The sequence below is a fragment of the Panthera tigris genome, chromosome C1 (assembly GCF_018350195.1).
Source record: "Panthera tigris isolate Pti1 chromosome C1, P.tigris_Pti1_mat1.1, whole genome shotgun sequence".
NCBI lineage: Eukaryota > Metazoa > Chordata > Mammalia > Carnivora > Felidae > Panthera > Panthera tigris.
The window spans coordinates 125,677,344-125,692,966 of record NC_056667.1 but is presented as its reverse complement, the minus strand read 5'-3'; the positions used below and the strand labels follow the sequence as shown (position 1 = coordinate 125,692,966).

The 15,623-nt window shown below is 37.0% G+C and overlaps 1 protein-coding gene across 7 annotated transcripts in view; it reads left to right on the top strand.

Annotated features, from left to right (window-relative positions):
* ZRANB3 (zinc finger RANBP2-type containing 3) overlaps positions 1-15,623 on the top strand; it is a 303,727-nt gene that overhangs the window by 213,355 nt on the left and 74,749 nt on the right. For all 7 annotated transcript variants that reach the window (XM_042994356.1, XM_015545089.2, XM_042994357.1 and 4 more), the window contains 2 exons: positions 3,664-3,835; positions 6,124-6,240. In XM_042994356.1, coding sequence (XP_042850290.1) covers positions 3,664-3,835; positions 6,124-6,240 — 289 coding nt within the window. The remainder of the gene's footprint in view (positions 1-3,663; positions 3,836-6,123; positions 6,241-15,623) is intronic.

The window sequence follows — 15,623 nt, the reverse complement described above, 5'->3', positions numbered from 1 at the left end:
CACATGTGGCTTTGTACTGTTAGGGCAGAGTCTGCTTGGTATTCTCTCCATCTCTCTCTGCCCCTCTCCGCTCGCTTTCTCTCTCTCTCTCTCTCTCTCTCTCTCTCTCTCTCACTCAAAAATAAACATTTAAAAAAAATTTTTTTAATGGCAAAGGGTTTGCATAGACATTTCTCCAAAAAAGACCTGCAAATGGCCAAAAGCACATGAAAAAAAAAATGGCATCATTAATCGTCAGAAAAATGCAAATCAAAACCTCAGTGAGCTACCATTTCATTCCCACTAGGATGGCTGGAATCAAAAAGTCAAATGACCATTTTGTTAGGGTTGCCTGGGTGTTTCAGTTGATTGAGGGTCCGACTTTGGCTCAGGTCATGATCTCATGGTTCATGAGTTCAAACCCTGTGTCAGGCTCTGTGCTGACAGCTCAGAGCCTGGAGCCTGCTTCAGATTCTGTGTCTCCTTCTCTCTCTGCTGCTCCCTCACTTGTGCTCTCTCTGTCTGTCTGTCTCTCTCTCTCAAAAATAAACATTAAAAAAAAAGTCAGATTACAAGTATTGGTAAGGTTTTGGAAAAATTGGATCCCTTGAACACTGTTAGTGGTAATGTGATCTGATATAGCTGCTTTGGAAAACTACCTGGCACTTTCTCAAATGGTTAAATGTAGTTGTACCATATGACTCAGCTTTTCAACACAAGGTATATACCCAAGAGTAATGAAAAATATATGTCCAAACAAATACTTGTACGTGAATGCTTTCAGGAACATTATTTATAAAAGCCAAAAGTTGGAAACAACCGAAATGTCTGTCAACAGATAAATGGGATGGTATATCCATATAATGGAATATTATTTAGCCCTAAAAAATGAATATATGCTACAGCATGGGTGAACCTTGAAAACATTACAAAATTAGTAAAGTGAGGGGTATAGTCACAAGAGACTATACACTATTAATTCTCTGTCTATGAAAGTTTAGGGAAATCCTTTGAGATAGAAAATGGATTAATGGTTACTTAGGTTTTGGGGGCAGGACAGTGGTTAAGGGATTGATAGCTAAAGATATGGGGTTCCTTCTTGAGATGTTGAAAACGTTCTAACATTTACTGTGGTGATGGTTGGTCATAACTGAGAGGACATGAGAAATCATTGAATTGTGTACTTTAAGTGGGTGAATTATATGGCATTATGAATTACATCTCAGTAAAGCTGCTTAAACAAAAGAACAGGCTATTCTAAAAGTATATGTATTTACCATCAAATTTAGCAGGAAGAGACCAGACATTTATAAGTGACATATCTTTTAGCCTCCCCTCCCCATCTCATTTCCCCTTTATACCCCAAACTTGAGGCAGGGTGTTCTGCAGCATGTGGCCTGCCAACACTCTAAAGAGGGCCACCTCTAGCAGTCTGACTCCAGCCTAAAGAGAAAGGGTGTTGGGAGAAAGGATTTCTCTAAACCATAGCTCATACCAGGCACAGGGCTTGCAATCAATCAGTGATAAAGCACCCCAGAGGCAACTGGCTATAAAAGCTTCTCTCCATAGTGCATCCTTTCCTGGAGGAGTGAGGAAACCTTTGCCTGTTATGATACAGTTCCATCTGAAATTAGATTGCTCTGACTTCTAAACAGACTTGCCCTTTCAGAGCACAAATATTGGTGCTCTGGATGAGGCAAGTGAGGCCCATGTGGTTGGCCTGTGTGAAGACATCTGTGTGCTGTCCCTGCCATTATGGAACACTTGTGCCAGAAGACCTCCACCTAGCATGTTGTATACCTGCACACTGTATTGCATAGATGGAGAGTGTGCAGAATTCATTTTAATTGTAAACATTTCATTCTCAAAAAACAAAAGATTCAACCTGTTTTTCCTATCATTGGTAGTTCTGAACATTGGATATATATATATCTGAACATTGGATATAGATATATAGGTATATTTTGATATTTTAATTATTATTTTAATAATTAAATTATTAATTTAAATTATTTTTAAAAATTTAAAAATATTTTAATAGTTAAATATATATATGTGTATATATATATTTTTTTACCAGGAGGTCAAAATGTACCTAATTATATGGTTGTGAATGGAAAAAATGGTGACATAATTGGGTATTGGCAAGTTATTCTTCCAATTTCATTAGTGTATAAATTTTTAATATAAATTTGGGGGACATAAGACATTAAAGGAAGTCAACTTCAATAATATAATTTATAGCAATTATAAATAAATCTAGTAAGGCTTTTTTTTTTCTTCTTTTACAATGCCAGCACTTAGTTTTTCTTTTAAATAACAAGTGAATTTGAGGGGTTTCTGGGTTGCTTAGTTGATTAAGCCTCCAACTCTTGATTTTGATTCAGGTCATGATTTCACAGGTCATTAGATCAAGGGAGCCTGCATAAGATTCTCCATCTCCCTCTCCCTCTGCCCTTCCCCTGCCTCAAAATAAAAATTAAAAAATAATAAACAAGAAGTGAATTTCTTATTGATCACAACCAAATAATATCTCTCATTTTCTCATACGGTAGTTGCATCCATTCACTCTACTTTTCTAGTTGATTCTACATGCAAATGCATGTTTTTAATGTTGTCTATACTAATCTTGTATGTTTGTTATCAAAATACATTTAATTAAAAAAATAAAGTTAACGAGTTTCAAGTTTCTCAAATTGACACTATTGTCCTAAAATACCACCACAATGCCATTAAAATGAATAATCATTTAAATATTAATGTCAGTAATCATGATACAACCTAACAGGAGTTTCCCTGTTGTTAATTATTCTCTACCAGCTATCTTCAATAGTATGGGCCCTAGAAGATGATTGGGAATTTTGTGGGTAGTTTTTAGGTTGTCATGATAGAGGGATATTATTAGGCCAGCTCTCTTGATCCCTAGGTTCAGTAGATCCAGTAGATTCCAACTCTTTTCTTTACACCCTCAATGCTTGGTTCTTCTAACTTCTGATCTTCTCAAAGGTCTAGAGGATGTGTTCACTTTTGCAAGCACTTTAAGTTGTGGTTTCTTTGCTTTTGCCAAATTAGCTACCATTGGTCTGTCAGCATTGACTTACAAATATATGTTGAGATTTTTTTTATCCTATGATTTTTTCTCTCCCCTACTCTCTTCATAGTGGGTTTGTGTCTTTTTTTTTTTTTTTAATTTCCTTTACTGTCTGTCCAGTGGTTTCAGAGGAAGAAGAGATCACCAAGTGATGAATCTGTTATGCTTAACAGCAGAGTGGGAGATACCTTCTCTTAGAGATTATGGCAGTGTTCTAGGTGGTTTGATTGTTATGTAGACTAGCTGGTACACTGGCAAGTAGTGCCTACATGGGGCTAGATCTGTTTAGCACACTGCCATTTGTGAGCCCACCCAAAATGCCAGTGGTAGTTAAAGTTATCAGTTCATTCGAGTCTTGCATTAACTCAGCATAAGCAGTATGTTAGACAATTAACATTTTCTGTGGCTGAGAGTAATATGTAATCTTATTACTATTTCTCAAGCTGAGCTTTTAGAAACTAATTTGCATTCAGAAATAACAGTAAAAACAGTGTCGTGGCTCCTTATCATTAAAAGGAAAAAAAAAACCTGGAAAAATTGTTTTCCTGCTCTAACAGTCAGCTTTGCAACATAATTTTTCTGCATGTTAACAGATTTTTTGGTAAAAGGCCTCAGTGGGATTATAGAGGGGCATCAAATCTGAGTGAACTTCATCATCTACTAAGTGACATAATGATTAGAAGATTGAAGACTGATGTTTTAACCCAGCTGCCCCCTAAAGTCAGGCAGCGGATTCCCTTTGATCTTCCATCAGCAGCTGCCAAGGTAAGAACATGTGTTTGATTGGAAGTCTTTTTTCTTTTTTAATTTTTTTTAAAGTTTATTTATTTTGAGAGAGAGAGTGTGTGTGTGTGTGAGCAGGGGAGGGGCAGAGAGAGAGGGAAAGAGAGAGAATCCCAAGCAGGTTCTGCACTGTCAGTGCAGAGCCTGATGTGGGTCTTGAACTCACGATCCATGAGATCATGACCTGAGCTGAAACCTAAGAGTCGGACACTTAACCAACTGACCAACTCAAGTGCCCCAATTGGAAGTCTTACTTTAAGTCATTTTAAATTATACTGTGAAAGATTGTACATATTGATATTTCATAGAAGGAAAAGTCTGCTTTCTTAAAATAGGTTTAATTAATAGAACATATGAACTGACTTTGTATCATTTTAAGACAAGAACAGGAAGTAATTAACTTCAGTCATCAAATAATGTGAAAAGATTCAGTATCCTACTGATTGAAAAAAATTTCTGCTCACTATAGAAAAAAAGCACTTCAATTGCAACAAAAATTTAGTATTAAGAATTCTAAGGATCTGTAGGGTGTGAAGCCTAATAATTAGGAAGGGAGTTGTGTTTCTTGCTCTAGGATTTTTTTCAAGTTTGAGCTATCTTCTAGAGTAAATTGGAGGTAGGCTTCTTGAGATCTTAAAACTGTGATCATGATGGAAGATGTGAAGGTCCTTAGAAATCCTGACCTACATTTACTTTTAGGGAGTGCAATGCTTATATATTCTCTGAAATTGCTTTAAATCTGGGCAAGACTTTGTCGACAAAGACTATTCATTACATTGTTTTATCTTGAAAGCTTAAGGTAGACATTTTGTAAACATTGAGCAATATGTTATTGGTAAAATAAAATGATCTGATTTTCTTTATCCATTATGTTAGCATTAGAAAGAAAAACAGGGGTACCTGCTTGACTCAGTCAGTTAGGCATCACACTCTTGATTTTAGCTCAGGTAATGATCTCACAGTTCATGGGATAGAGTCATGTATTGGGCTGTATGCTGTCAGCATGGAGCCTGCTAGGGATTCGTTTCTCTCCCTCTCTCTGCCCCTCCCCTCCTCACACACACACTCTCTCTCTCTCTCAAAATAAATAAATAGACATTAAAAAAAAGAAATAAAAATAAGAGTCAATATGTGACTATGTTACATTTTTATTTTGCTAATATTCCTCAAGTCTTTATGCTTACTTAAATGAAATCCGATTTCTTTATCAAAATACCTGCTGCTGGCACTCTCAACAATAGCCAAATTGTGGAAAGAGCCTAAATGTCCATCAACTGATGAATGGATAAAGAAATTGTGGTTTATATACACAATGGAGTACTACATGGCAATGAGAAAGAACGAAATATAGCCCTTTGTAGCAACATGGATGGAACTGGAGAGTGTGATGCTAAGTGAAATAAGCCATACAGAGAAAGACAGATACCATATGTTTTCACTCTTATGTGGATCCTGAGAAACTTAACAGAAACCCATGGGGGAGGGGAAGGAAAAAAAAAAAGAGGTTAGAGTGGGAGAGAGCCAAAGCATAAGAGACTGTTAAAAACTGAGAACAAACTGAGGGTTGATGGGGGTTGGGAGGGAGGGGAGGGTGGGTGATGGGTATTGAGGAGGGCACCTGTTGGGATGAGCACTGGGTGTTGTATGGAAACCAATTTGACAATAAATTTCATATATTGAAAAAAAAATACCTTCTGCTGTATATATTTTCACTATTTTCCTTTCTTATGTATGCAGACTTTTATTTTTACTTTACAAAATGTTTTTCCATATGGGGACGCTCCCATTGTTTGATTTATGGTGTTAGCAAAGGGCTTGGCTTTCACCCACAGCTTTTCATTGGTTTTTGTCATTGGTGTGAACATATGACTGACCTGTCTCCATATTGATGTCTTAAAAAAAGGTTTTTTTTTAACATTTATTTATTTTTGAGAGACAGAGCACGAGCAGGGGAGGGGCAGAGAGAGGGAGACACAGAATCCAAAGCAGGCTCCAGGCTGTGAGCTGTCAACACAGAGCCCAACACGGTGGGCTCCAACCCACAAACCACGAGATCATGATCTGAGCCGAAGTTGGACACTCAACTGACTGAGCCACCCAGGCGCCCCATATTGATGTTTTTAAATGAACACATTGGTATCTTTGAGAATTTCTTTTTATATCTTTCCAAAGAAAAAAGAAAAAAGAGTAGGACATAATTCATTATTGCATTAGTTGCTTTTCTGTTCTTTATGTTGTATTTCTAAACATTATTATTTTCTCCCACACAGGAATTGAATACCAGTTTTGAGGAGTGGGAAAAATTAATGAGAGCTCCAAATTCAGGTGCCACCGAGACTGTCATGGGGTTGATTACTCGCATGTTTAAACAAACTGCTATTGCCAAGGTACTCATTGCTGGGACATCATGTATTTGTCTTGATACAAATTATTTAATGTATTTTAATGCTTATATTTCAACAGCTTATTTGCATACTATAGCATGTCTTTGCCATTTAATTTTTTAACTCTCTTTTATGGAAAAATTCAGACATATTCAACATAAACAATGGTATAATAAACAGTTATATTGGTCCATATACTGATCCTTTCCAATATATGGGTACACTTTGATGAGGGAGTATAATACGCTTTACACTTTTTCATTTAAAGGACATAAATATATTCATCTTTGTCATCAGATTTTTCTGTGGCTTTTGCTACATAACTGCTACAAATAATGTTTTTTTTTATTTAAGTCAATCATTTTTAATTGGTATTGTGTTTCTTGTTCCCTACAGAGATAGATGTGCTCATATTCTATTTGTCTATAAGTGCAAATTAGAGGTGTTAGAGTTTTAAATCTCAGTTTGAATATAAAGTAGATTCATCACACATTGTTGTTTTTACTAGCATGGTAGAACTTAGACATGCTAATGAGTGTCATTCCTTTCCAATTCTGAGATTTTTTTATAAGATAATTTTTTAAGTAAGGTATATTAAGGTATAATTTACATTCAGTGAAATTCATCCTTTTAAAATGTATAGCCTGATGAGACTTGTCCAATACATAGAGTCAATCACCAGCACCATCAAGATAAAGAATATTTCCATTACCACAAAAAGTTCTTTCATGCACCTTTGTAGTCCTTTGCCTCACACCCGCCCTCTGCACCTCAGCATTCACACATCTGCTTTCTATCACTGTAGGTTTGTGTTTTCCTGAATGTTACAAAAATAGAATCATATAGTATATAGTCTTGTGTCTGGCTTCTTTCACTTAGCATAAAGCTTCTGAATACTGATCCATGTTTTTGCCTATGTCATTTCATTTTTTCCATTTTTATTTCTGAATAATATTCTAGTGTATGGATTTATTCCTTCACCAGCTAATGACCATTTGGTGTGCCTTATGTGTTTGGGCCACTGTGAGTAAAATTGCTGTGATCATTCATGTACAGATCTTTATATGGACAGATTTTCATTTCCCTTGAGAAAATAACCAGGAATAGAACGGTTGGGTCATATGGAAGACACAGGTTAAATTTTATAAAAAGCCTGATGAGTTTTACAATTAGTTTGTTAAGTATATACAATTTTGATTGGAATTATTTTGAATTATAAATTCACTTGGAAGAACTGACTTCTTAATACTATTGAATTTCCTGATCTATGGAAAGAGTGTCTTCTTTAATTTCTCCTAGCCTTGTTTTCTAGTCTCAGTGAATACATTTTGCTAGATTTATTCTAGTGATTTCACGTCTTTTTAGGCACTTGTAAATAGTATTTTTAAATTTAAATTTCTACTTTTTATTGCTAAATGCAGAATTATTGTCTCTTTTTATTTATTGAACTTTTGTCCTTTGATTTTGCTGAGCTCACTTATTAATGCTTATGGATTTTTGGTAAATTGTGTGGGATTTTCTGTATAGAACATCATTTTGTCTGCACGTAAAGACATGGGTGTAATCTTTTATTTATTTTTCTTGACTATCACATTGAAGGAATGCAAATACAGTTTTGAGTAGAAGCAATATGATTGGACAACTTTGCCTTGCTGTCATCCATAGGGGGAAAGCATTCAGCCTTTCACCATTAATTATGATGTTATCTTTAAGTTTTTCATAGATATGCTTTCTTAGGTTCAGAAAACTTTCTTCTTTTATTGAGTTTGTTGAGAGGAAAGATGAAACATGAAAATTTATTACCTGACAGAGCAAGGTTAACATGAGGGTAGTTACTATAAAAGTGGATAAAAAGAAAATGGCTAAAATTTTAAGAAAATTATAAAGACTTGGCATGGGCTATCCTGACTATTCAGAATAAGGGGGTCTTGACACAGCAAGTCCACACTCACTCAGAAGCTTTATTTCCATTGGCCTCTACCAGGTGCTGACTAGAAGATCATAGAGCACTCCCATTAGTGGACTACTAAGTCCAGTACCTTCTTCCAGAACCTTATATTAAGCAAAATTGCTTCCGGGTGCTGGTTCGTAACAAAAGCTATCTACCCGTGCAGGCTAGCAGAAAACCCTATCGAAATCAGGAACTTGCACTGTTATGAGACAGAGATCCATTATAGCCGGGGGAGAGGCAGAAACTCCAGGGAAGTCCCACCTGTAAGGCTCAGCTGGATCAAGGGGCCTGCCTTACATTGAGTTGGTACTAGGAGACTTAAGAGGTCCCCTGCCCCCTACCAGGAACTTAACACTGAGAAACCATGAAGATCAGTCTGTCAGGGGAGAGAGACATGAGTCTTCAGTGCAGGCATGTAGGGACAACTGGAGTATGCAGCTGGAATACCTAAAACAAAACAAAACAAAACAAAAAACCTTGGCACATACTAGCACAAGGTAGAAGCATCCTATTGCTGGGGGAGTTCAAAGTTTGTTGTGTATTGAAGGCAAATGTAACAAAAAAAGAACCTAAATATAAGAGAACCTAAATAAAACTCATTACTGACGAGATTGTCTCACTCCTTCCCACACTATCATCCTGATCACCCCCCCTCAAAAAAAAAAAAAAAAAAGCATGCCCATTTCTGGGTATAAGTATCAATTATCTCAGACTGTTCTATTCTTCTACATATAATTTCTCACACATAATAGAAATTATGAAATAAACAAAAGTAATTTTTTAAAAAAATAATCCATTCTCAAGAGATAAAGCAAATAATAAAGTCAAATTGATAAATGACTTAGACTGTAGAACTATTAGACAAGGTCTTATAGAAAGCTATGAATAATATGTTAAATGATCTAGTGGCAAAGGTAAACAGTATACATGAAAAGGTGGAGAATTTCAGAATAAATATGAATATTTTATTTATTTTTAGTTTTTTTGAGAAAGAGACAGCATGCATGTGTGAGCAGGGGAGGCAAGAGAAAATCTTAAGCCATCTCCATGCTTAGCATGGAGCCCAATGTAGGGCTCAATCTCATGACCATAAGATTATGACCTGAGCCAAGATCAAGAGTTGGACCCTCAACCAACTGAATCCCCAGGTGCCGCAGCAATATGAACAATTTAATGACAGTAAAATGGAAGTGCTAGAAATAAAAAACAGAATTGAAGAAAGAGAAAAGTTTTTCAATCAGTTTATAAACCAATACAGGAGATAAAATATAATCATAAAAAAATCTTAAATGTCCTGGATGTTTATCCTAGAGCAATGAAAACTTTGGTTTACACAGACCCCTTCATGAGTCCAAATGTCCTTCAAACAAATTGTAGTATATCCATACAATGGAATACTCAGTTAAGAGGAATTGAACTATTGGGGCGCCTGGGTGACTCAGTCGGTTAAGTGTCCGACTCTTGATTTTGGCTCAGGTCATGATCTCAAGGTTTGTGAGTTCGAGCCCTGCATCAGCCTCTGCACTGATGGTGTGGAGCCTGCTTGGGATTCTCTCTCTCTCCTTCTCTCTCTGCCCCTCCCCTGCTATCTTTCATTCTCTCTCTCTCAAAAATAAATAAACTTAAAAAAAAAAAAAGAAGGAATGAACTATTGATAAACACAACAAACTGGATGAATCCAGAGGTCTCATACTGATGGAAAGAAGCCAGTCTCAAATGTTTACATATGTGACACCATTTTTTATAACATTTTCAAAACAATGGAATTATGATGGTAGAAAGTGTTATTATACCAATGCCATTTTCCTGGTACTATGGTTATATAAGAAATTATCATTAGGGAAGCTAGATTAAGGTTACACAGAAACTATTACTTTTTTGCAACCTCTGGTGTGTCTAAAATTATTTCAAGATAAAACGTTTTAAAATGTACATATAATGGACACAATAATCTAATGACAAAAAAGAAATCTAAATTAATCCAAAAAAGGCAGAAAAGAAAGGAAAAAGAACTGGCTCAATCAGAACACAACTAATAAGATGTTGGGTTTTAATCTAGTTTTATCAATAATTACATAGAATGTAAATGATCTAAACCCACCAAGTTAAATGGTAGGAAGTGTCACATCGCATAAATCATGATATCTGCAAAAAAGTTATTTTTATGTATGAAGGCTAAACGTTAAAAATAAATGGATGAAAAAAGTTATATCATGCAAACATAATCAAAGGAAAGCTGATGTGTAAATACTGTAATATCAGATAATAGAGACTTCAGAACAAAGATTATTTCCAGGATTAAAGAGGAAATTGATAGGTCACTAAGATGACAACATAGGTTGTTCCTGAATTTGTTACTCCTCACAAGAACAATAACTCACAAGTATTCAGGAAGAAGATACCCCTAAGAGAATCTTAGCACACAGGGGTAAGGCTGAAACATCCCTTCCTTCCCCCCTCTCCCCCATACCCTAAAGACCAAGACAGACCACATTATAAGGGTAAGAGAAGTGGCTACATGTTGACTGCATAGCTGTACCCCTTAGTCAATGTAGCACCATTTGAGGATATTCCCCCTGAGCCTTTGGCTCCTCCAGCAGAAAAAGAAAATCCATGGCAAAAACCAGCACCAGCAGCACCACCCTACCCCCCACCCCAGTATTATGGGTTGCCCTGCCAGAGCCACTACTTTGATCTTTATCCATGGGGATTGCAGGGAAGCTTGTGAGGCTCAATCAGTGGGAATTTGACAGTGACAGAGAAGCAGGGAGGAGCTTGCAATAACCAGCACCTAAACCTTGGCACACTGAGTTTGTACCTGCAACATCATTGTTATTATCCCAGTGGGTGACTTTGCTCATGTGCAGAACGACATCAGTGACACACTCTGACCAACAAGCACAGCAGGGTGCATATCTGCTTAATTCATATCATATGAGGATTTTCACCCACCATAGAGGCCAGTTTGTCCATGCCCAGGCAGCGAGGTTAGTCATATCCTCACCTGCTACAGAGAATGTCTCCTGGCTACATTTGACCAGAGGGGCTAGTGAAAACATCTGGAAGTTGTGCAGCATAGTAACACTCAAGCCAAGGGGCAAGTGGGCCAAGCTGATTGCCCCCAGAGCAAAGCCAGTTCCAGGCATGAGGATTCCTGTGCTAAGCACAGGCCTTAATTCATATCCAAGGCTGACAGTAGCTCCCAAACAGAGAGCCTATTCGGGAAATTGAGAGTAACCTAGAGCAGTCCCTCTTTCCAGCTGAGGCAAGGGTGAGACATAACTGTACCTACCCACTCTGATTCCTGGCCTCATCTGACCAGAGGGGCTAGTGAGAATACCTGAAAGCTATGTAGCCCAGAAGCACCTGAGCCAGTAGAAGGGCAGGCAGAGTTGATAGTTTGCAGAGCAAAGCCAGACACCTGTTCAGCTAGGGAATTTGGGGTACAGGTCAGCTTGAGTTTAAGACAACAAAGAGCTTTACTAGCATTGTAGCTGCTTCTCCCACTGCACTCGGACAGGGAAACAATTTATGGCCCCACTTATTAGTGAATACAGCCTCCAGTCTACCCGATCAGAAAACCTTACCAGAGCATATGGTATCTGCATAGCCCATCTAACAGCCCATGCATAGTGACTTTTGAACAGAGAATATAGCCTATGGCTTCCCTCATCTGCACAGCAAAACTGGTGGCTTCACCTGGCCAGTATATAGTCTTGCCTGATTTGGGTCCCCAAACCATGAACCTTACAGTCCCTGGGTCCTGTCTTGCTGCCCTGCCAGGGCAGGGAAACGAATTCGTTACTCCATCTATAACCAAACATAGCACCCAGACCTGATCATCTAGTAAGCCTGACCAGAAAATCCAGGCAAATGTGGAGCCCATTCTCCAGCCTCACTTGGGTACAGAACCAAGCCAGCAGTCCTATCCAACCCTTCTCAGCCAGTAGCATATCTCCTTATCCTCAGCCTCAGAGCTGAAATAGTTGCCTTGCCACATTCATTTATAATAAAATCTCTCAGCAAACAAGGAATAGAAAAGGACTTTATCATCTGAATAAAAGGCATTTGTGAAAAACTTAACAATTAACATCATACTTCATGCTCAAAGACAGAATGCTATTCCCTTAAAATCTAGAACATTACAGGAGAATCTGTTCTCACCACTTCTGTCCAACATTGTTTGGTTTAACATTGTTCTTATAACTATGTAATAAGGCTAGAAAAACAAATAAAATGTACACAGATTGAAAAGGAAGAAGTATACAGACAACATGATTGTCTGCATGGAAAATCCAAGAACACTGAAGCCACTAGAACTGAGTGAATTTATCAAGGTTGCAGGATTCAAGTTCAAATACAAAAATCATTTGTAGTTTTATATACTGGCAATAAAAAATTGCAAGTTCAAATTTAAAAAATACAATTTGCAATAACATCAATAAACATGACCTACTTTGAGATAAATTCAACAAAATATAACTGAAAACTACAAAACATGGTCTAGAGAATACAAAGCAAGCTTAAATAAATGGCAAGGTAGATCATGTTCATGAATTAGAGGATTCAATATTGTTAAGATCCCGTTTCTCTGTAAATTAACTTATATTTTCACTGCAATGCTAATCAAAATCCCTGTAGTCTTTTGTAGAAATTAACTAACAAGCTGCATGTAAAATTTATGAGGCAGCACAAAGGACTTAACTTTAGCCAAATTAATCCTGAACAAAGTTGAAAGACGCATACTGCATGATATAAATACTTAGAATATTCTAAGTTACAGTAATTAAGACTTTGTGATAATTGGCATAAGGATAGCCATTTAGATTAGTGAACCAAAAAAGAGAGTCCAGAAATAGACCTTCATATAGATTGTCAATTGATGTTAGGGAATGAGATAAGATAACTCAATAGGGAAATGATAGTCTTTTCAAAGAATAATGTTGAGACAATTGAATATCCATAGGGGGAAAAATGAGCCTTGGACCATTGTTTTGCACCATAGATAAAAAGTTACCTGAGGGGCGCTTGAATGGCTCAGTCCGTTAAGCACGCACGGGACTCTGATTTCAGCTCAGGTCATGATCTTGGGGTTTGTGAGATTGAGCTCTGCGTCGGGCTTTGCTCTGACAGCGAGAGCCTGCTTGGGATTCTTCCTCTACCTGTTTTGTTAGGAAAAAGAAAATGTAAAATACAGATGGGAAGAAAATATTTGCAATACATTTCCCCTGCTCCATTTTGCCATGTTAAAATTTTTGGTTTGATCAGTGTTCATTGTTTACAATATAATGACTTTGTTAAACATTTCACAGTGGAGCTATAATTACATTTCTTTTGTTTGACAACTGTTGTTTTTCCAAGATTTAATAGCTGTTTTTTTCTTGTTTGCTTGCTTAGCTTTCTAAGTACCTGATACCGAGTACAGAATGCTTGCTTCTGTAGAAAGAGTATATATGAGAACCTTTTAGATAATTTCAAATCTGTGGTGAAAAATCCTAGTTGGATGTCAGACAAGTATCAGCAATCAGTAGAAAATTGGCACCTGATTCCTAGGATCCTTGAAAGGAGAGAAAGGCGAGGAAAAGTCAGTTTTCCCCAGACTGGAAATGTTCCCAAAGATTAATGGCAGCAGAAGATCAGTCCTTGTTACCCTAATTCCCAGTGTTTAGTCCTTTTTCATTCCTTCCTGTTAGAACCTTTGTCCTCAACTACCTATGTAAACTGGAACTCTGTATTTCTATTTCTGGACAGCAGCCAGAAATAATTCATGGCATTGCTGAGTTGGAATTCTTAATACATTTTCCCCAGCATTAGTGATATCCAACAGTCAGGGTCTGTAGTAACTGTAAATAATACAGTTTGTCTACATTATAGATGAAATAGACTTTGGAGGAAGTAGCTAGTTTTAGACTACATGTAATAATGTTTCTATGAAAAAATGTGTTTCAGAGGGCTACCAAACCAATTTATAAATGGACTTTTGGAATACCACAGATTATAAATTGGCTACTATGTTATATGCATACTAGTGTTGAGACTTCCTTTTTTTGGTTATGTGTTTTCATGACTTATTCAACAAATATTTATTGAGTGCTTGCTATCTAGTAAGGATCATGCTTGGTGATAGGAAGGAAGGAATGTTGAACAAGATAGATTGTCTATCTTTGAAGGAACTTGCAGTCTGTTGGAGAAGACAGTAAAATAAATGTTCAACTACAGCCCAGTATATTTAATGTGTAAATTAAAAACAAGATATGTTGGAAGCACTTTGGATAAGACATGTATCCCAGTCTTGAGAGTTCAGAAAAGATATCCCAAGGAATCAAGTGTGATTTAGCCAACTAGAGTAGAGGGGAAGTGAAATGGGAATCGGTTGGGGTTGATAGAATGTATGTCAAGACAGATGAATAGTTTGTGCAAACTCACAAAGATTGGCCAGAAAAGGCATATTTAGGGAATCAAAAGTAGGTCATCATAGCCAAAACATGAAGTGTCAGGGAGGAATTCTGAGACTAGTTGAAGATCAGAGAGAGCAGTAACCCTATTATAAAGATCATAGTTTATAGTTTGTCCTAAGGGTTCTGAGCAATGAGGTAGAGAGTAAAATAGAGTAAAATGATTGGATTTGTGCCTTGGGAAAAGAACTATAGCTATGTGGAGAATGCACTGGAAGGAACAAGCCTGTAAGCAGGGAATTCAGTTGGGATGCCACACTGGTAGTCCAGGCTAACAGCAGTGACACTAAACAAAGGAAATGAAGGTAAAGTAATGTTACTGGTAAAAAGTCAATTGGTGAATGATCCCAGATCATGACAATTACTTTTCTTCTTCTATATCATTACTTTTATTGCTTTGTAATATTTGTTTAGAATACAATGGGTTAAAATGAACAAATTCTTTAGATTTAGGATCAGCATAGTACTTTCCTTGGAAAAAAGGACAGATGTAAGTGGAATGGTTTGGCCAACTCTCAGTGTTTTTCTGGTATATTGCAACACCTCATTTTACCGAAAACCTTTTAAGAGAAATGCCAGTACCATTTCTATAAAAATGATTAAACCAACCCATAATTTAAAATTTCTTGTCACTTTGGGGATGAGAGCATTCCTTAGTGCCTTAAAAACTTTTTAGAAGGCAAACTGCTCTAAACGCTTTTCCATTATGCACAGAGTGCACTTCCTCTTTGCTGTCTTGCCTCAGCAGCTTCACACAGGTAGGATCCTATTTATAATATGCAGTGATGTATAATGAGGCCACTGCAGTATTCCCTGCTGCACAGGGATCAGGGCGTTGTGAGACTGAAGAGAACCTTGTCCTGTGCCAGTTCTTTTGTGTAAGAAAGGGACTCTGGCTCTAAACCAGGCACATTTGGCCTCTTGTTCTTTAGTAAGGATATGGTTGGTAATAATAAAGTGCAAATAAAACAATAATGTTA